Source organism: Patagioenas fasciata, chromosome 9, assembly GCF_037038585.1.
Source record: "Patagioenas fasciata isolate bPatFas1 chromosome 9, bPatFas1.hap1, whole genome shotgun sequence".
NCBI lineage: Eukaryota > Metazoa > Chordata > Aves > Columbiformes > Columbidae > Patagioenas > Patagioenas fasciata.
In genome coordinates this window covers 30,705,588-30,728,259 of record NC_092528.1, presented here as the reverse complement: position 1 = coordinate 30,728,259, position 22,672 = coordinate 30,705,588, and the positions used below count along the sequence as shown (strand labels likewise).

At 44.8% G+C, this 22,672-nt stretch overlaps 1 protein-coding gene across 7 annotated transcripts in view; it reads right to left on the bottom strand.

Annotated features, from left to right (window-relative positions):
* Window positions 1-22,672, bottom strand: part of PLCH1 (phospholipase C eta 1) — a 69,714-nt gene that overhangs the window by 29,786 nt on the left and 17,256 nt on the right. For 6 of the 7 annotated variants that reach the window (XM_071812774.1, XM_065844858.2, XM_071812777.1 and 3 more), the window contains exons 3-6: window positions 6,696-6,842; window positions 5,983-6,226; window positions 5,562-5,691; window positions 3,028-3,198 (exon numbers count right to left, since the gene is read on the bottom strand). In XM_071812774.1, the coding sequence (XP_071668875.1) occupies window positions 3,028-3,198; window positions 5,562-5,691; window positions 5,983-6,226; window positions 6,696-6,842 (692 nt within the window). Of the gene's footprint in view, window positions 1-3,027; window positions 3,199-5,561; window positions 5,692-5,982; window positions 6,227-6,695; window positions 6,843-17,817; window positions 18,148-22,672 lie in introns of those variants that run through there. The other variant, XM_071812776.1, reaches the window with a different exon arrangement.

The following is a 22,672-nucleotide window of genomic DNA, read 5'->3' as shown; positions in this document are numbered from 1 at the left end:
AAAATGCACTAGCCCATAGTGAATAATTAAGGAAAAGCTTTATATAATTATAAGTGCACATTCTGACTGTGTAAATGTTACAAAATCACTTTCTCTCCAGTCCAATTAAAGTGAGCAGGGGCATTATTTTTTGCCCCCAGTTTCATTTGGGCTGTGTAGGGCAGCAGCTGTCTTAGAAGGTACTGGTGTGGTACCGATACGGCAGCGCAGCATCAGCATTTCATCTGGTTCCTGTCACTCAGGAGGACGACAGGGCACGTCACACAATAACGCAGCACCATGCTGGAGCACACGAGAACGCTGCCAGGGTGAGATCTCAGTGGGTTCTTCCTCAGAACAGATGAAAACTGTATTGCAATGTAACTGATCCATGGTGAGACAGCAGGTGACAAGCAGGCACACGGGAAACCTCACCCTCAGAAAACCAAAACTAAACATTTCAGGTTTGTAACACCAAATCAGCCTCGCAACTGCATAAAAGTACCAGCCCAAGTGTCAAAGAGGTCTCTGCTATGACTGAAATAAAAACACTCGATGTGATACGCATGCAGTAGCTGGGAGGACCAGCCCAGACACGGCTGCTGGTTTACTAGCAGAGGGCACTCGCGCAGGGACAACCCTCACATGTACAGATGTGACCCGACACCCAGGGATGGGCCTCCCTCACAGCCACTTGTGCCAGGCGGACTGCAGGACCACAGTCATTCCAGGAAAGCAGTCTAATTTCTGTTCTTCTGAACCTGAAGCCATATAATTGCAATCCCAATAGCAGTGAGCCAAGTTTAACTGCACCTAAGTGGAAATAATCTGACTCGCAAGCTCCAGGCTGAAGTAAAAAAAGAGAAGCCAGCTTAGCAAGTTACCAATAAACGCAAACCCCTTTTGTTCTGTCCTCAGGCTGCAGAATATTTAAAAGTCTTGCCAAAAGAGTAGCAGATGGAGTTGGACAGACTGTCCACACATTTCCAAGCAGCCAGACAAGAGCAAAAATGAAATGTTGTTTGGTTGAAGGTACTGGAGAGCTGCATTACGATATGAACCATGTCCAGCTTTTGGAGGCAGTCTTGGCATACCTGAGGACATTGCTGTCACACCTGTGTTCCCAAAACATCCCAGGGTAAAGCTGCTCTAACACTATTCATGCTGGGCAGCGAGAACACCAGAAAGAAGAGGCAAAGGAAGTGCAATGTGCTTCTAAACTACACTGCCGAGATCATGCTTTTATTCCAAACCCAAACAATAATGTTGGGCAGAGCACTTATAACCGATAGTCCTGTCTGCATTCAACATTTTGAGTCGTGTGTAGGCAGAAGGGGGTGCAGTACGCCAGACTTGACAGTCAACTTGTTTTTCGGCCGCATCAGTAGTTTCATAATGTCCTCGTGCACCCACAAAGACAGCTCTTCTGCCTCTTTCATGTGTTTTCCTTCCTGCTCCAGGTCCCCGAGTGCCCTCTCGTACCACGGCTCTTCAGCTCTTCCTGGGCACTTTAGCATCTCCATGCCCTCCCCGGGGCTTTCTCAGTGTCAGCCTCGCCGTGGCTGCCGTCAAGGGTGCTCCACTGCACGGCACCAAAGACAAGGCATCAGAAAGGAAACAAGGAAAGGCTGCGAGTTCAGAAGACGTAGGGCATCAGCATAAAGGGAAAAAAGACAAAAACATTTTGTGCTTTCAAGCTGTAAATAGCAGAATTGCCAGGGCCAGACTGCTGGCAAGAACGTGTGTGTTGGGGCTACCGCAGTGAGATCAGGGATGTGTTTGTGCTGCGCAGATGTACACACCAGGGAATTGCCACAATGAGGGAAACTCAGCGAAACAGCACAGACTGCTGCTATCTTTTGCTAGGGCTAGCTCAGGAAAAGCAGCCATTGCAGGCGGGATCCCAGAACACAGGAGGTTATCCAGTGATCGAGACAAGACACAGCAGCTGCCCCCAGGAGCCCGAGCAGGTTGGGATGTTAGTGTTCACTGTGTGAGGCTGTTCCAGAACAATACTCTGCAAGGCTGCACAGGGTGAGCAAAGCACCCATGACCAGCTGCCAGAAGCAAACGAGTCCTAGGGATGACAAGGTTCCTTCCATGCTCCTCACCGTCCAGTGCACAAGTTCTCTCCAGGGGCTCCACAGACCAGCTTTGTAGGAATTTGGTCTCTTTCAAGATGGGCATGAAAGTGTCCACTGAAGCAACACATTTAGGAATGGCTAAACATTTTTTTGTTCAAAAAGTTTTGTTCATATGCACATCAGAGGAAAATCTCTGATCTTAACTTTGCGTCATAAGTTACTTATTCTTCTTGGGTTTTTTGTAATTCCTTATCACTGTGTCTGCTCCTGCAGTTCCATGAGCCCCACCTCTCACAACTGATGCTCTCTGAGGAGCTTCAGATAGAAATTCAACCTTCGGATGCAAAATTTTCTTTGTGCCAGTCCCACACACCCATGAGGAACACCTGGAAAACTGGGGTTCCTCAAGAAAAACTGGGAAAGAAGACAAAAGAGGAAAAAAGGATGGAATCCTGGACACCTCCTTCTCGGCCGGGTTGGTGCGACACTCATCTTTGCATTCTGTCACAGGAGTGTAAGCTTAAAACTTCAATCAATATTTAGGTCACATTTATGAGGTGGTTATTTGCCAATATTTAAACTGCTGTCTTAATAATTAAAGCAGCAGTCCTTATAATTACTACTGATACTTGGGAACTCCAGGGATGCATAACAATATTGTAGGATTAAATTTTGCTTACAGGAAAGGAAATGCAAGCACCAAGGTTCATCTTGACGTGTTGCTGCATTAAGCCGTGTACAGGCACACCATTTGTAGATAATCAGAAATACTTCGCTCCTCTTATTTTGTCATGTATTTCTAGCTTTAAAATATATCACGTATCATCCTAGTTTAGAATATTATCTGCCAAGACCTTCACTCCTGAAAGGCACCTCCTGGAAGTACAAATATTCCATCCAATCCTTTCCCTCTATTTGAACATATAAATATGTACCTATATATGGATGCACTGTATTCCCATACCTTCTGTTCCACCTTCAGAAACTGAGCAAGTTCTTCCACAGTGAGGTGATCCTTCTTGTCACTGTAGCTTAAGAGCAGTAAGTAGAGATCTCGACGCAAGGACATCATCTTGTAAAACACCGAAAACTCTTCAAAGTTTAGGGTTCCTTGGTTCTCGTCTGTGTCTGCTTCCTAAGAGGCAAGGACGCTCAGGTAAGCTGCCGAACACAGGTGAGTTCAGGGGACAAAGCACAACAGGATTTACGTACACAGAAATTTAATTAGCTCTAATCTGCAAGACTCTGCTCAGACTCAAATCCTAGTGTGCTAAAATAACTGCAACATTATAATATGATCTATTGGATATTTTTGTGAAAACGTACAAGTCTAGAGATGCAGGTTCTCTATGAAAACCTCAATCCCATCTTGAGTTTTAAATTTGTTTCCCTGTAAAGAGGCTCACCCTGGGCTTTATTCTGACCTCTGTTACTCTCCTGTATGCCCTGCAGTTATCCTGGATTAAAACATAGCAAGGAACGTAATAATTTGACCTCATGGCTTCCTCTAACAGGAGGGTTTGACATTTTAAAAGACTCAGGACAACATCAGTCTTGCATTTCCATTAATTCAAACAGCACAACTCTCAGCCCCTGTCAGCACTTGGTAGTGGGGACCAGTCTGCAGCAGCAATAAGACTCCACACCCAAGTATACACCAAATAGCCCCAGCCTTGATGGCAGCTTTTCATTCTCAGAGGTAGGAAGAGAAGAAAAAAGTACTTAACGCATGTTAATACAAGCTTTTTACTGTGAACATCTGCCTAAGAGGATTGCTTTGGATTTTCAAAACAAAGAAAATCTTCTGGAGAACTGCTGTCAAGCATTATGTATGTCTCCACAGAAAAAATGAACTTCAAGGATGCTACAACTCTCTCTAAGTTTGAGGATGTGGGCAGATAATGGAAACAAAGTGAAAACTGTTTAGAAATGTGCTGTTGTTCCCATGACTAATGTCCTTCGTTCACAGCTGTATGTAACATTTTTTCTCTGTAGTTATAAAACCCCTCATCACGTTCTGTTAAAAGCGGTGCTTCCTTCTGCTCCGGTCAGAACACCGTCTGTGCAGAGTCCTTTGAACACCGGCTTTGAACCCCTTGGCTTGTCTTTACCCAGCAAACACAGTGTCTTCTCCAGACAGACGGTATCCTCATCCTGCTGTCACTCCCTCCAGTTGGTGACCAGTCTCACCTGTATAGAAGAGGAGCTTGTCCAGCAGCCGATGCGATGAACACATCTCTGGACACTTCGCTCTCCAAGGATCCAGTCTGAGTTTCCCTTCACATAAACCACTCTTAACAGAGGAACTGATCTTTACCCCGCGACTCCTGGTGCACACACACCGAAGCAGCAGCCCCGTGCTCCATTCCCAGATGCAGGACCTGGCTGTTTCGTAAGCCTGGTCACCCCTGTGGAGCCACCAGTGCCCCCCAGGGCTGTTTGTGCCCTGTCCAAAACTGTAATGCCAAATCCCTCAAATGTGCCACCTGAGCAGATGAGGTGCCAGGACAGTGCAGAGCAGCCAACGTAGGGGCAAGGATTTGTCCCAGAGTTACTTTGCTCTACATCCTGGAGGTCCCTAGGGCTGCAGGCACAAGCAGTGCTCGTGGGGTAAGGCCTTTAGGACCGAGCCCCGAACAGTAAACAAACCTTCAACACTCCTCCTATAAATAATATCCAGCTATCTGGTGTCTAATGAGATTTTAAATGATTTTGTATCTACTACATCTCAAGTGACATTTCTAACTTGTGGGAACAAGCACAACCCAAATGCACCTCTGCAACACAACCGAACCAGCTTCCACACTTTCAAAGTTTTTGGGGAGCAATTTATAATCCAGAAACATAGTTCAAATACAAATTTTATGCCACATAAAGAACTTTTGATGACAGAAGATTCTTCAACTTCCTCATGTTTTGTAGTAAACCAGCTTATGGCTCATGCTGTTTTTAAAGGGTTAAGATTTTATTTTGGTCTTCATTATGTCCTTGGCTTCTCTTTCCCACAGTAAACACTGAGGCTGGTGGAATATGGCAACTGCTTTCAGACAACAGAAGTGAAAAATTGATTCTGGCTAAGTAAGAGGAAATCGTCAAAAAAAACCCCAAACTAATTACTTTCATAAAGCTGGTTTCTATTAAACAATTTTCCATAAAGGAAATGAGAAAATATTTCAATAGAAACATAGTAACTTCATTGTCCAGCAATGCCAACAGAGAACAACCCAGTTCAGAGATGAAAACAACAATGCATCTGAAAAAAGTAACATCAATAGTCTTCTGTGTGGTTCACATTGTTTTAACAATGTTCTGACGCATCTTTGTCTCCAAAATGTGAGAGTTCGAAAAGGTCTGTGAGGTGTTGGAAAGGACAGAGTTTAAGTCCCGACTTACAGATCCTCTTCTGGATCTGCAGATCCAGATCTATCTCTGGTCCAGAAATAGACCATAACTGGCACTATCTCAGCACAGCACCGCTGTGGGGTAGAGGTCACACACCTGAAACATCTGCCGGACCTTCCTGCGGGGCAGGTTAACGTTCAGTTTATGCATCAGCTGGTGGATCTCCTCGATATTCAGCAGGCCATCCCCGTTCTTGTCAGCCTCCTCAAAGGTCTGTTTGACCCAGCTGCAAACACGTCAAGGAAAGGTGGGTAACTACAAATGACTGTTTTGACCCCTCAGTAAGAATTTCACTAACAAAATGCAAGACTATCTCCTGACTTAATTGAGTTTAATCCAGTCCTTAAGGCACAGTTGACATTTTACTGCACAGAGGAGTGTCCATGTCAAACCCATAACCCATGTTTCCACTGCAACCAGTGGGTTTTGGTCACCAAACGGGAGGTGAAAGGACATCCTGTGCTGAGATCACTGCAAAATAAGCCAGAAACACAGGCTCAGGCTCACAAAAGGATACTGGTCATGTGTTCTCTGTCGCTTAGCGAGCGAGTCCTCATCGCTTATTCCAGCCATCAAGTATTTCAGTCCTGTGATCCAGGTGCGAGCTTCCTCTGGGTTGGATGTGATCAGGTCCAGCGACTCCATGTGGCTGCCGTGGTAAATGGTGAAGCAGCAGCTGGGGTCGAAGTTTCCCTCGGCGTGGCGATGGAAGATTTCGGACTGCCGCCCTTCGGTGACTTTGTAAATGGAATCGATGACAACTGCGGGGGAAAGGGAAACCAAAAGCTGACGTGCTCGGATATCCACCCCATTTCTTTCTGCTTTTGAGAAATTCTGAGTTATTTAGGCTAAATGGCATTAACCATTTTTAATATACATCTCCAAGGCTCATCCTCGCTCTGGCCGCGCCATGTGCACGTCCGGCTGCTTCAGGAACAGGCAGGCACAGCAAAGCTCTTTGAGTGCTCCCTGCTCTGAATTCGGATAAACCCACGGAAAATGCTGACATCTGACTGAACTACAGTCCCCTTCCTTTCATAATCCTGAACTTCTGGTAGTTGGTTAAAGTCCAATCACTCTTGAAAAACTTCACGTAAGTATCACCTCACATTTAAAGTAAGTATCAAAAAGCATTTAATTTATCCAAAAAATACTGTTCAGTCCTCGCTCTGTAACTCACATTGAAACGCTGAACTGCCCGAGAAATTAAAAGAAACATTAACAGTTTACTTTTTGCCTTCTCGCTCTTCCTGGACGGTCGCCATCGAATGCAGGTCCTGTGCTCATCCAGGTAGAAGAGCCGAACAAGCCCTTTGGTTCCACTCTTCAGCTTCACCATCTGAGTCCCAGACTGCATAACACTCATGCATCTTTCAACTGCAAAGCACAACAGAACAAATCCGGATAAATGGCCATCTCGTTCTACTAATAAAAAGGCTCATTGGCTTTCCAACATGTGCTAAAGCATATACATTTTTAACTTGCACTGTTAATGACAAGAACTAGTATTTGCTGTGTAGGAGACACACAATTTCTAATCCTTCACAACTAATTTTCCACATGGAAAAACTAAAAAAATATGTCTAAACACCTTCACAACAAAGGAGGCAAAGAAAACTTTGCAATATATTGAAGGGAAATATTTTCTAGTTGTCCCATGCTTACTTCCTTTAAATATTTTTACAATATTATACACAGTACTATAAAGTGGCACTGCAAATTTTGAATGGTGACATTATCATTCCAATTCCACATTGCTTTGGGCTCAGTAATCCTTTCGCTTATCTCTTGTGCTTTTGACACTGTTGGAGCTGTTAACGGAGTTATAAATACACCCCCCTCCTCCTGCTACACACATTTACACCCTCTCCATCACACACTCTGACTTCCCTTTATCCGCCCATCCCATCCGGGACGATAAGGCTTTGTTTCTCTGTGTTTTAACTAAAATACACCCATCTCTTCCATTTCATCTCACATCTTCCCTCCTACACTTTTCCAAACACCAGGACCAAGATAACATTTCCTCTTGATCTCAATATATCCACGCTCTTAAATTACCATCTCCTGTTTTCACCCATCCACAGCCTCTCCCAATTCACCTCCCAGATGATGTGTTTACACTCTGGCTGGCTCCCAAATACCATCTGGTTCTGTCTTTATTTCTTCTTATCACCCTTCTTCTCTTCAGCACTTCTGGTAGCACAACAAAGCCTAAACCACCCTCCCACTGCTCTCTGCCAGAGCCAGGGTTTATTTCTCAGCTCCCCCAGCAAGAACCCGGCTGCCCAGAGCCGTCCAGCCCCAGGTGTTGGTGCAGAGCATGACCCGCTGCGCCTGGCACAGCAGCTCTGGGCACACACAGCCAGAGCGGCGGGCGTCCTGAACACAGTCGGACACGGCACAAACAGCCGCTCTTGCGGGGACCGCTTCCCCCAGCTCCCTCGCACCAAGCCCTTTTTGCTGGCAAGTCAAACCCCACCTCAAACAACCGCAGCAGAAGCGGTGTTTTTGTTGAGGAGTTGTCCTTCTTGGAGGAATGAGGGGATGCAGGTTGAGCTGAAAAGAACTGAACTCTCCTGAAAGCATCCCAGAAGTACGCGAGCGCACTAAGTTTGTCCTTTATTATGTGCGTAAATATATGGATTTCCCTGAATCATCACATGGGTGGGTTTGGAAATGCTTTTAAGATGAACCAGAAGAGTGACACAAATCAAGCCAGAAACAGCTGTTGTACAGCATCCACACACTGACTGTGGAAGGTTTCACTTGTATCTATCTGGAGATGCACAAAGTACCATGGAGACAAGGCTTTACACCACAAGGGATGGAAAACTCAGAACCTTAAAGGGCAAAGATGAAGTAAAAGTCAGTCTCTAAAACTTACTATATATATGTACATACACACATATCATACACACCTTCTCTGAGTCTTTCACTTTGGAACTGAGTTTAGATCAAGTTGCCTTGCGTTCCTACCTAACAACCAACGGAGAATTGTGCTCCAGCACAGCAATAACGCTCTTGGTAAGAAAAGGTTGTACTGATGTGTGTGGATACACAAATGCAAACTGCTGCATCCAAACTGCACACACATTCCTACCTCACTACTGGAGTGATTGATTGCAACAGGGTTTTGGCTCAGGAAGAGGTTTAGCAACAATCTACTCAACATAGAAAATTGGCTGCTTTGCCCATAAGCCTATCAGTTATCAATAAAAGTCTGACTAAAATAACTAATTCTCGTAAAAGTCGTTCTACTGTCATCAGCTCAGTTGTCATAGGAAAAAAGCCTGGTTTCACCAGGATGTTGTTGAGGACCACTAATAAAAGGCAGAAGAAAGAAGACTACGTTTCTTTAATGTGAGAAAGGCAAGAAATGGGCCACACTCAGTTAATCACAAGCAACAAAACCATGGAAAAAGAAAACAACATAAAGGCGATCCAGTTTCTTCTTCACTCTTTCAATTGCCTAAACATTTGCAATTTTTATAGTTGCATTTCACATATCTGTTTTCAGACAGGCTTCAGAATCACAGTTATATGGAATAGATTTTAAAACACTTTTTTCTCCACAAATAGAGAAGAGTGGAAGAAATGCAGCTCCTGCCGAATATCTCAGCTGTCTCCATGCCTCAAATGCCACCTGCAGTAAGTCCAGTGCTCAGTAAGCACTGTCTTCTCTGCTTGCACTTGTCCAGGTGCAAGAAAATACCATCAGGATGCAAACATTTAAATAGGAATTGTAAATGTGTAAGGAAGTTAATTGCATCATCTGCACTGTGTAGGTGTTAATACCAAAGAAAGAATCCCCTTTAAAGAACAGGCTACAGGAATAGAAATGCCACACCATTCAAAGGCCCGTTGGATTTCAACTCTGGAAGCAATGTACAGAATACCCCACCCTCTCTTTCAAGCTATTTACAAAATATAAGCACACAAGCAACGTCTGTTTCCAATCTATTCCTACCACACTAATTTCAGTCTCTAGCCCGAGAGACACTGCACATCAGCAGCTGAATGGGGGGGAGTTACTGACACAGACCACTCGCGATAAAGCTCCAGAAGAGCAATTCACAAATGCTTTTGCTAAGGAACAGGAAACCTGGTTCCAGAAACACATTTACTCCTCTAGATAAACCACAGATACTGAGTAAACGAAGCAGCTCCTCAATGCAGATCTATATTAAAATTAGAGAAAGCAACACACGGTTTCCATTGGACGGTATTTCATAACACAAGGGCTAGCTGTGCATTTTTTTGGCCCAAATTCTGAAAAGGAACTAAGTTAAACTAGAACACAATGTAGTTTGGGTTACGAGAATAAAGAAAGGTAATTAGAAATCCAGATAAAACATTATGCTTATGTATTGTATACTTAAAGCATTACTTTCAAATTAAAAAGAAAAAAAATCTAAAAGCTACCGAGTCCCCTCTGTTCCCAGTTTTGCAGTCTTGACAATCTAAAGTCACCCTGACAGACATCATGTAGTTTAATGGCTTTTAATAATATCAAAATACCAGTCTATCCTTTCCTCCCACAATAACCATTTAAATCAAAACAGACCTGAACACAAAGATTATTTTTAATTATTTTTGTTCAAGCCATGATAATCATTCTCAGTTGTACACACGTGTCCTTTGGCAAAGCAGCCGCCTTTCTATCCAGCGGTGAACCAGATACAAACCCATCTGTGCCAGCTGGACCTTTTCGGAGGTGGCCACGCTCCCCAGCACGTGGTGAGCCTCTGAAGCCAGGAGAAGCGCCATCCGAGCCCCCGCTGAGTCCAGGTCTTCCTCCAAATCCTGCACGCTAGGCCGATGCTATTTGTTCTACCTGACAACAGCGCTCCTTGCTGCGGAATAAACGGAGCTGCTGCCTGGGCACACTAAGCTGGAGCTCTGATCACCAACCGTCCGCGGCCTTGCGTTCAACAAGCATCTAATCCGCCCCAAATCAGGCAGCGCTGCCGTCCGGCCAGCTCTGCGCTAATCTATCCCCACGTGCAATCGGGTCTTTAACAACCAGGGAGCAGCTTAGCCCTGCACCCTACAAGAATCTTTCGTAAAAAGTTACAGTTGTGGTCATAGGTTTAAGAGTCTTTCCCTGTACAAGCCCCTTTTTTCAATAGTTTGCAATTAATTTGGTTTAATTCTCCACGGTGGCAGTTATGATGTGCACATCTGCCTGCTGTGGTGCTTTACTGCAAAGCCTTTAAGGCAAGTCAGACCCTTCAGTTAATACAAGAAGGAAAATATTTAGGGAATTAAACCATCCCTGGCAGCACTTTCAGTAAAATAGAAATGCAATTTGTTACACATCACAGCAGCGGAACAAACGCCCGCTGCCCAGGAAACCTGTTCAGCCAGGATTCGCCAACCGCGCCGGTGACTTCGCACCCAAAGGATGCTCATGGTTGGGTTTGATGATCTGCAGGGTTGCTCCCAGCTGAAATGATTTTATGATTCTACGACACTGGATAAGCCTACAGCAAAACCTTGATGGAATACAGGTTTTGGGTGAACGGGGGTTTATTCAACCTTTTTAGCCAGTGTAAGTGGGATCTCCCTTTAAAAACATTATTTTTTCCACCATTGCCTTTGAAAAACTGTTACTTGCAAAGGGATGATTTAACTATCGGAACAAAAAGAAACAGCTTAAGGCCCCACACATTGTACTCTGCGGGTCCTGTTCAGTAAGTCACACGCACATGCAGACTTTGAACCACATAAACTCCATATTGGTCCCGAGTCCAGCCCCAGCAGCCTGGTGTCACAGTGGCACTCACAGGATCATTTCAGTTGGAAGAGACCCTCAGGACGATCGAGTCCAACCATAACCCAGCCCTGGCACTGCCCCATGTCCCTGAGAACCTCATGTCCGTCTGTCCAACCCTCCAGGGATGGTGACTCCAGCACTGCCCTGGGCAGCCTATTCCAATGCCCCACAGTCCTTTGGGGGAGAAATTGTTCCTCATATCCAATCTAAACATCCCTCATCCCGAGCAGAATCTTACCCACGTTTCTGTCAACTTCTGTGAGGCAGCACGAAGTCATTAGACAGTGTACATGGCTCTTGAAACAACGAGTTATTAATTCCATTTCAGGACAGCCAGTAAACCCCATTTTTGCAAGGGGCAGCGTGTGCAACTGCCACACGCAAACAGCTCAAGCGTTCACAGCAAAGCCTTGCTAAATTAATACAGTTGGCCCTTAACAAAACAAATACAGCAGAACGTGAATATATTTGATAGCTTCTTTCTTATTTTTCTGCATTCTACTACTACATGTTAACAAATTAATATTTCAAAGCGCAACCAAAAGAAAAAAGGTTTGGTCTCATGTCTTGTTTTTATGGACTTAATGTTACAGCTGTCTGACAAAACAAAAAGATTAAATAAGGTATAAAGAGCATTACCAAACAATGAGAAGTATAATTATGAAAGAGGATATAAATCGCGTTTCTAAATGATATGCAGCAAGCTGCATTAAGCCAGCATTAAGCTCGAGGAGATAAAAGAAACCCATAAAACGCAGAAGTTACTTTTTTAGCTGCACCATCAGCTCTTCTCCCCTACAGGCGGTATTTTTGGTTTGACTATATACTTTGCAGGTATCTAGCCCATTTCTCTCTTCAGAGAAGAAAAAAAGACCCCCATTTCCAGCAGCAGGTGCTGTTGCATCAGCGGCACCTCCTGTGGTTTATTGTGCTGCGGTGTCCCAGGAACCAGAGCAGGGCCCACGCCTCCCCTGAGGCCACTGCTCTTGAGCCATGGAGAGCATGGTTTATCTTTAGTCAAAGCCCCAACGGCACCACAGTCATTCTCTCAAGTTCTCAGACTTAAAACCCTAAAAATCCCACAAACTGAAGTCTGAGCATGGCTGTTATATAAAAAGTAGAATATAATATGATCTTTCCAGTTGGAAGGTACCTACTGTGATCTTCTAGTCTGACTACAAGTTAAAGCATGCTATTAAGCATGAAGTGGGTGGTTGGTGAGCAACAGAAGAGTCCCAGCCTGCTCCTGTCACCAGAAACGCGTCCCTGGACCCAGCGTGGAGCCCATTTTTTGTTGACATAGATGCACATTCCCAGAAGCAGGCACTGAAAAACACACAAAGAAGAAAGCACACCCCCCCAAGCCCCCCCAAACTCCAGAATGGTACAGAGTTAAACTATTGTGAGGCAAGTAGTGAAGAGACTCTGGATGTGATCACAAAAAACACTCTCATCACCTTATTTTGCAGTCAGTTATTCACCATTAGTATGCTGTAAGTTTGCCTTTATGCTAATGCCATTAAAAGCCATTTGCTCCCTACCCCCAGAAAGCACATTTTCTCTAAATCCCACAAAAAAGCACTAATATCCAGCACAACCTCCAGCTCACCACTAATATCCCCAAACTGGTGATTGCTGGTTTGTTGTGTAACAGCCCAAAAGAGCACGGAGCACAGAGGCAGCTCGGGGGAACTGACCATTTTCAACAGTCACATCTCATACTTGATACCAGATTTTAACTGATTTGCAGCAACTCTTCCAGCCCCTCGTGGAACTTTACATTGAGCTTCTTACATCATGATCTCTGTGAAGCCCATGGACATGAGAGGGATGATCTTTCCCACCTCTGCAAATCTCCAGGAATGCTCGGGAAAGCCAGACACACCAGCAGAGCCACCAGCTGCAAACAGCACAGGTGTTGCACTCCAAGAGGGCAGAGAATCCAAATGAGTAGCCAGCAAAGCACAGTCTGTGATTACTCAAAACAATCGTGAATGGCCTACAATCAATGAAAGTCATTAAATCTGAAACACAACTCATGCTTGTAAATTCACTAATCATACACAAACAAAAAAGGGGAGAAACTTAACAAAATCATATACTACCCAGAGCGGGGAAAAATAAAATAAACTATCAGCATAGTCTCAACTCTTTGTAGGTCTGAGAATGGGCTGGTGTTGGGAGCAGTAACTCCCCGAAGTCAGGGTTCTGAGGAATACCTGTGCCATAGGACCTCCTGTTTCAGTTTACCACATTGAGATTGCTGGCTTAATGCTTCTAGGATGACCAACTGAACTCATTTTCATGTTACAAGAGAAAAGTTTTTGCTTAATGCCTTCTCCATAGCTGGTCCTTGATTACCTTTGACACTCATCAGTTATTCTTGTCCTGGGAGCATCCAGAGTCCTTTCCCAGATTGAAGCCCCCTCCTCTTTGGCACTTAGAGACCAGAAAGGAACCAGAAGCCTCAAAACAAAGACCCGGCCCTACAATTTGATCCTAAAAGAGTTTTAATCTTCCTTATTCACAAATCTTGTTCCTACATCGACACTATCTTCTACAGAGCACTGTGCAATGCAGAAAACAACTTGCTAGAACATGGCCTTATTTACAGGGCCTATGAGCCCCTTTTTGAGATCTCCATCTCAGCACAGCAACTGAAATCCGAGAGAGCAGCCCCCAGATACAATGAATAATGCACGTTTTCCACCGCTGCTCAAGTGTACCTTCCTTCTGCTCGCTCAACAGACTTCTGATTACCACCTTCAAGAAATGAGCCCAGGTTTCAGGACCGTTACTGGTTCCCGAAATACAACAAAGATCTCCTTCCTTCAGAAATAAGTTCCATCAAAGCTGCTCACTTTGAGAGCCATGGTGCCACTGCAGCCCAGCACGGCTAAGGACTTAAGTTTTGCATTAAGACTATGGTATTGGTTCTTTATCAACACTGAAAAGCACAATCACTTAACCATAGACATGGCCAACTGCCAAAACATGTCACATCAACAGAGTGAGCAAGGAACAAAGATTTATTAGGCAAATACATTTAACAAGTTTGCACATCCTAATCCTCATTATTGCACAAGGATCCCTCAGCAGGGAGGGCACAGCAACTGACTGTGATACTATAGAGCAAGTGGAGGCAGCAGCGGGCAGAACAGGAGAGTTTCCAGCGCCCCTGCCAAGGAGGAGGCGGCGGCCGGGTCTGTTGGTGCTGCTCTGACAGCCTCCACAGCACATTTCAGAGCTAGCAAAGGGCATTTGGCTTCTCGGGCAGCATCTTCATGCTGCCATAACCATTCACAAGGAGTAGGAGACATTGTTCTGCAGGTCTGTTTTGTTCAGGTACCAGAAGGGATGGCGATAACTCGCCCAAAGGAGCTGGGCTGAGTCACCTGTGCTGAGACAGGAGCTCCCCTGAGGCCACACAGCAATTGATAAAGAGCAGTCTGAAAGGCGTCCCAGGAGCTACATCTCTGGATTCAAAGGTCACGATGGAAAACACTAAGCTACAAGCTCGCTCTCTTCCAGAATCCCATGTCTGCCCTCTAAAAAGCAGCTAAGTACATAAAGAGGGATCACACATCCCAGAACCAAGCATGTCTCATTCTAAGCCTGCCTTTGTTGTACAGCATTAAATGCCATCCCTGTTTCTTGATCCTTTACGTACAACCCAGGAGTTCAATTAAATACATTTCCCACTGCAACATATTGAGCTGTGTCAAACCCCAGTATCCACCCCCCCCAAATGCCATTCCTTTATATCTTACCACCCTCCTTAACTTCTCCAGCAAAACAAGAAGAGAACCCCACCAGAACACCCTTCATAAAGCTCACACACCGGGATGTGCAGAGGATGAACCATCCCAGCTTCAGCACAGTGAATTCTGATGTCTGCAAATTTCTCAGCAAATAGCAATATGTCACAGCACCCTTGGCACCTGTACAGCATCACCGCCTGGTGAGGGGAATAGATCACAGGGCACGAGAGCAGCTGGAGCTGCAGGACGAAGCAGGTCGGAGAATGACCCGGTCCCAGGACAGCGGCTGGGCTGGGGGGAACATCGCTTCCCCCTCCACTGCCCAATTCATCTGCATCTGGAGCTCCATGCCAGAGTAGGAGGGGAAAAGGCAGAGCAGAACTGAGGGTAGAGTTCATTAACCTTTAAAGGTACTGAATGAAGACGACAGTGCAACTGATGATACGAACTGATTTATTCACTCTCCTCAGAAACAGTCATTTTACTGAAGAAACATGTCTCCCTACTCTATTTTCAAATTAGCTCGGTGCAAGTCAGACAGCAACTCATCTGTGGACAAACAATGAATTGACTCAAACACCAAAGTAATTTTATTACCAAAATAATGATGTGCATCTGAGTTTCATGCTGATCAATGTTTCTATTGGTAACATGTGAAAATGCCGCCAAACCAGTCATCTGTTGCACTGCTGAGAATACCAATAACCTGACAAAGACCAGGCAAAACCTTCCTCACCTACAGCTGGGTTTGCTGTCATTGCAAGGTGTTCTGCTAAAGCAGTAACAAGATAACTACAAAGCATCACGACTCATCAGCCAAAGACCCACACCCAAGGGAAGCTGTGTTGTGCCCGTTATCACACTGACGATGTCTCTTTGAACATAAGCACCTTCCTCATTCACAGTGGTCAGCAGTCATAAAATCACAGAAACGTTTGTGTTGAAGGGACCTTCCCAGCTCCCCAGTGCCACCCCTGCCATGACAGGGACATCTCCACCAGCTCAGGTTGCTCAGAGCCCCGTCCAGCCTGGCCTGGGATGTCTCCAGGGATGGTTCATCCACCACCTCTCTGGCCAACCTGGGCCAGGCTCTCACCACCCTCAGGCCAACAATTCCTTCCTCATGGCCACCCTGAATCTCCCCTCATTTAGTTTAAAACCATCACCCCTTGTCCTGTCATAAGACGCCCCTGCTAAAAAGTCTGTCTCCCTCTTTCTTACAGGCCCCTTTAACCATTTCCGCGGTTATTATACATTCCTTCATCCAGGTGCTATTGAACAGCCGCGTGCACTGTGCGAGGGCTGTGATCCAGCTTCCACCAGGAGGTGATGAGCACATGAATACGTCCACACGTACAAAACACAGCATTGTGCACTTGCCCGGAGCCGTGTCACCTCCTGTGTGCGGGGGCACGCGGCAGCCCAGCCGAGACCCCACTGCGATGCCACCAACAGCACAACCCGAACCAAGGGACGTGGAATTGGAGTCCTTGGTTCTGCATCCTTTAACCACCTCCACAGACACGGTGGTGCTACCAACTGGAACATTTCACACAAATTTGACAATTGCTATTGCATATGGTGAAGGAACAGTGGCTACAAAATAACCCCAAACTGAATTTCACTGTCAACTAAACACTGTGGTATGAAGTGTGTTGATCTACACATAAATACATATTTATATGAGCTTCAAAAATTAAACCTGATGTTTTTCTTCCAGGATTGTTCCAAAAACCCCCTTCAAATAAGCCAGCTCTTGTAAATTATTAAATGGGGACATATCCATTACCTTCTGCGCCTCAGAAAGCAGATGGAGTAACACCGGGTCTCCTCTACCTGACCACGTGCATCAAAGCTTAATGTAGAGCTCTGCGGAACCAAAACCTCCAAAATAAAATACAGCGTTGTGAACTGTAGCATACCAACTGTCACACGGGAGGCCTTTCCTGGAGACGCTACAAAAATAATAGTCTCAACTTCTTATAGTATAGTTGTGCCTATTTCCTTCCCAAGTTCAAAAATATTTATCAAATAAAGTCATCCTTGCTACATACAGAGGAAAAAAAAACCAAAACCACCACAACCAAACCAACCTCCGGTGCTATCTCAACCCTCAACACTACTCTTAGATTTTTTAAACATGCTTCATAGCAGGCAAAATGACATTTCGAAGTACAATCCATGACTTCTGGTGCCTTTATTTTAGAGTAGTTTGTCTGGAAATCGTAGATAATCTTGTTAGAAAACGTCTTCCGAACTAGCAGATTTTGACCAGCCAGCTCTTTGTTAAATATATTTTGCAAGTATTTCTTTAAAAGCGTGTTATCAAGCCATTAAGAATAAGCAAAACATAAACATGAACTTTATCTACCACGATTTCTCCTCCTTTCTACAGAGTTTACTTGGACATTTTAAATTAGAAGTTACTGAATAAAGTTATTCAAGACCTCTTCCTTTTTTGTATCATCCTCCTACCGTTCTTGAAAAGACATCTTTCTCATCCAGTGCTGTTTGAGCAGAATTCTACACATCCTTTGCATATAAGTTATACTATTTGTAAGTGCTACTAGGAAACAAAATCCACACCACCACCTCTTTTCCATAGAAATCCATGCAAAATCACCAACAGATGAAAAGGTCAATAATTTTTATAAAGGCAAACACATTTGCAATAATCTAAGGTAACACACAAGCGCAGTTTACCTGTAACATGGGAGCAGTATCTCACACGCAATCCACGTTTTCACGGAGAAATCTGCTCTCAAGTGAATATAAAAATTGCTCTACCTACAGTAATTCCAAACATCCTTACCTTTTTCTGGACTTAAATTTTTATATACTTCAAGGTCTGCCATTAAATTTGTAACCTATGCATTATTGGCAAGTAGAATGGAAATTCTCACTGCAGGAAAGCCTCAGTTTAATCTTCATGTCTCCAGAGCTAAAACATTTGGAAAGCAATCCTTAGAAGTACAGGAGAACATTGTCAGCGCTGCTCTTTAGGAGGAGCGATGAAATCTCGATGATCCACGACACGAAGGCAGGAAAACACAAATCCAGAGACAATACCAGGCAAGTTTCTTCACCAGCGAGGCGCGCAGGCTGCGCGGGCGGCCGGCGGCACCCGCTCAGAGCCGCTGCCGGGGGAGCGCGGGAGCGGCCGCCGCTCCGGCTCCGAGAGGCGCGCACGTCGCGCAGCCATGCAGACGCGCGGGCAGTAAGAGCGTGTAACGGCCGGACGGCCCAGCTGCCCGAGATCCCGCCGGCACCTCGGGAGCCTGGCGGGGAGCGGATTACCCTACTCCGGCTAAAGAACGGGAGAGTGACGCAGGCTGAATGCAGAAGAGAAAATCCACCCTCACTCCAAAGTAACTCCCAGCGCCTGCAGCCACGGGGTGTGCGAGGTGGGAGGGGAGAACCCCGGGGACCGCACGCCCCGTCCCCAGGGTCTGTGCCCCCTCCTCTTGTCTTGGTCTGTAACTGGAAGGGGAGCAGCCATGCTGCAGAATCAGGCCGGTTGGAACACACGGCATGCAAATGGGTTAGTCTGTGCATCACTGAGCATTTGATTTCGTAAGAACAAGGAGTCTCCTGCGAGATGCTGAGCCCTAGCCCTCCCAGGAGCTGTACAAAATTACCATGCTACTGGCTAAATACTGGGCTTGTTTAAGCCAACGCAATGCTACTGAAATCAGTAGGTTTATAGTCAGTGTGGAACAACGGGCAGAAGCACTCAGACTTGCATAAATTGCACATATGACGGAGGCCAAGGGAACACAGTGATGAAAAGCATGGCAAGAATAAAGTAGCTTCAATATATAACGCTTTGCATCTGTGATTTACTGTGTTTTCTGTTTTGCTGTTCAGCTGTTCTTTTTACATCAGCACACCAAAGGAATCCCCAGCTGTATTCTCAAAGATTGTGACAGCGATTCAAGGACAGAATTTGTCTAGCACATGCTAGGAAAAAGTTACACAACAGTATGGCTGGGAGGAATAGGAAAAAAAAAACCTCAGCATAGTTCTACACACCTGTAGAACTTGGGTGAGATACGAGACAAGGCGCAAGTGGAGCTGACACGTTTTACTTACTGAGAAATCATTATTTTTTAGCTGTTGCCAACACAAATCGTAAGACACAGTCACCACAGGTCATGATAGATGACGGTACACTGCAGGATACAGGCTGACTATATCTAACACCCTATAAAATGAAACATCCCCCCAAGCCCACTGTGGGGTTTTTCTCAGCTGCACTCAGAGTTTGTGCTTCTGATCACCCTCCCAGCTGAGGACACAGCACACGGCAGGAGCCGCGCTCTGCAGAGACAGCGCCACTCATGCTCACGTGGGAAATGGGACAGCAACATCATCACCCCCCGGATCACACCTCAGTCAGACGAGGTGATGTGTTATAGCTGCAATTCAACACCAACAAAAAACCATCACCACTCTATAGTTTAATTCTTGATGTATCAGATTGCACTTGATAATGTGTTAAGTGCAAATTACCCCACACTCCTATCACTCTATTAACAGTGAGAGCAGCTATACACAAGCATCTTCAACATCAAAGTTGCTCTGTAAGAAAGCTTCCCCAATCATTAATATATCCCTTATTATTTTGCCTTCAAAATAAAGTTCATTTTAAAACCAGAAGTGTTTAAATGCTATATGGCTTTAGAAATTAGAGCATGCTATATGGGTTTGCAAGAACACCACAGCAAACAAATTAGGACTTCTATGTAATTCAGGGGACATGTGCCAAATGGTATGAAAATACTTGTATGTTTATTCAACTTAAAAAACCAACCAAACAAAAGCCACCTCTGTAACAACTCTTCACTGAGAAGCCAGGTTCTGCATCCAGTCCCTAGCGCTGTCAGCCAGAGTCAGATCTAAACCCATGTGCCCTTGAAGACACCACGTTAGAGCTGGACTGTCTGCCAAGGGAAAAGCCAAAAAGCAACTACTTCCCTTTATACCATCTGACAGTGCAGCTACATCTTATTGAAGTGGAGGCCAAGTAACCTTCACATCTTCCTCGTTTGCTCCGCTCTGCTCTCGGGCAGGTCACAGCGCTCCTGCTGGGCGTGTTTCTGCACAGCCACGTCACACAAAGTGCCACCAAAGTCTCCGCGTTGACGGGGACACACAAGCTTCCTGAGGATGAAATTGTTATTCTGTCACCTGTATTTCATTAACATCAATGATCACCATAAGACAACAGTTCATCTTTTCAACAGCCACTACTGTCTCATACGTACCGCACAATCCAAGACAAGGTTTGGCAGGAAATGTAACAGACTCACTCATGGGCCTGTTTTTCCTCCTTACAGTTTTCTGCCTCACAAACCCTTCCCTGGGAGACCTTTGCCAACGATTTCCATGCTCAGAAGTCCGGTTTCCATCTTTCTAAGCTGGTTTCAAAATACACAGGATCCACCCTCTAAGGTTTTGACTATCTCTGCTACAAAAGCACTACAATGTATTGAGGAGGTGTTCATTCACTCAAAATCCATCTCCTCCAGGCTAATATTATTTTCCAGTTTTCTTAATTTGCCGTTCAAAAAAGATTTTATCATTAAACCACTGGAATTATTTTGAGATAAACCAGCAAGTACCTCCAGGTACAAAGCAAAGCACTATCCCTGTCATTTCATTTAAAAAGGAGATTAAAAGCTTTCTTGTAATACATGCAAACTGTGGTTCGTGTCTTCCCCGCACATAGTTACAGATATGCGTTAATTTAAAACAGGCTGTAGTTCAGCTCACAGCTCCTGGCTGGGCTGAGGGAAACGTGTCCCATTTTGTGCTGCAAGCAAGGCCAGAGGGACAACGGCACTGGCTTGGTGTGGGGTGTAGCTGCCAAACCAATGCCAATATTTTTAGCTCCCTGGAAGAACACACACATTCAGCCTCTCCTCCCCAGACAGCTCAAGGCTGCTGGGCTACAAAACCAGCTACAAACCCCCTTGAAAAGCATGGCAAACGCCTTTATGTCATATAAACCTGAACCAGCAACTCCAGGGCAAAACCCCAGCCTGGTGCAGGCTTGGACTACTGGACAGAGACATGACAACGCGAGTTCTACTGCAAAATATTCGTTTTCCAATAGAAGAGAATCTGATTTAACTACCAGCTTTGATATCGCAGCATCAGAAGCATATTAATTTTCTGGCTCATCAGTTTTTTTCCTTTTTCACTGTCAAATACCAGAAACCAGAACAAAGACTAATTCTGCTGAAGAGCAAGGAAAGCTGATTTGAGAACTCTTACAGTAAATAGATAATGAAATAAGATACCAACATCTTCATATTCACCATCTAAATTTCATCATGGACCTAAACTGTAATACTACCTCCTCGTGAACAAAACTTTATATTAGCTGCACAAAAAACTTGTCATCTTTATCAGATTAAAGCCTTTATCAACTCATTTGTCATTAATAAAGACACAGTTCTTTGGAAAGCTGAAAAACATCCAGAGATGGAAGGAGAAGAACACTTGGCATTAGAACTTCACCCCCTGACCCACAGGCTTGGGACAGGTCCCACACACGGAGTTCCCTTTCACCAACAGACGGGCAGACACAGCGTTTGTAAAGCAGTTACACGTTCAAGGAAGCACCGGGAGGATGCTTCTTCAGTCATTTTAGGCACTTTTTTTAATCTGTGTGAACTTAAATAAATTCTTTAATGCCCTTCTTGTATATCTATTTTCAGTTACAGCTGGTTGTCTCGAGGAATGAGTTGTGGATCTTCCGCTACATGAATCAGAATATAAACTGAAATATAAATTACTGCACTATTATCTTGTCCTGCTTTCCCAAGCATCATTATAAAACTTGAATTGAAGTTGACAATTAAGATGTAAGGCTGAATCCTGCAGTCTCCAACTGATATCTTTAGCACTGTAGCCTCAAGCATAGGGCTTGCATGAGGCTTCAGCAGAGCTAATTATAAAGCACTGCCCATCAGCAAACACCAAGCCCAACATACACATGCAGTTCAGCAAAGAATCTATATTGTTCCCCCAAAACTCTTGTGCTCCATTAACCAAAATAGACCATTTCACTGTATAAAAAGTAAAACATAATGCATTTTATGTTTCCGTTCACTGGGCATAAAAGTTCAAGATCACCGAAGCAAAAATATATCCAAGAACTTGCACAAAAGCTCAGCTTCTCAGACCACAATGAACGGAGAAAGCACTGCAATAACACCGGCCATAAGCAATTTCTGGGCAAGCTGTCCAGAGCTGGTTGTGTAACAAGCAGTAGGTGCTCACCTAATAAAGATGGTGCACAACTGCCTCCTTTACATTGGGGAAATCTTTGACATGATCTCTCAAAATAAGCAATTGCCTTGGGCTAAGTCTCTTCCCCACTGCTCAACTCAGGTTGTACGTACGTGGGTGATTTGGAAGAACCTTTTGAAGGATGAGCTGGATATTCTTGAAACAAGAGCCCAAGAGCACACGCAGGAATCCACACCAGCAGTTTCCCTTGCAAATTCACCTGTCACTGCACATCGTCGGACAGTAAAATAATTACTGAAAAATATTGTGCCGGCACTTTGGGGCACTCAAACGTCTCTTGTGCTGTTTGAAGGCAGTGGAAGTACGACACCCATGGCAGCGCCGTCCCAAAGCTCCGCCGCAGTGGC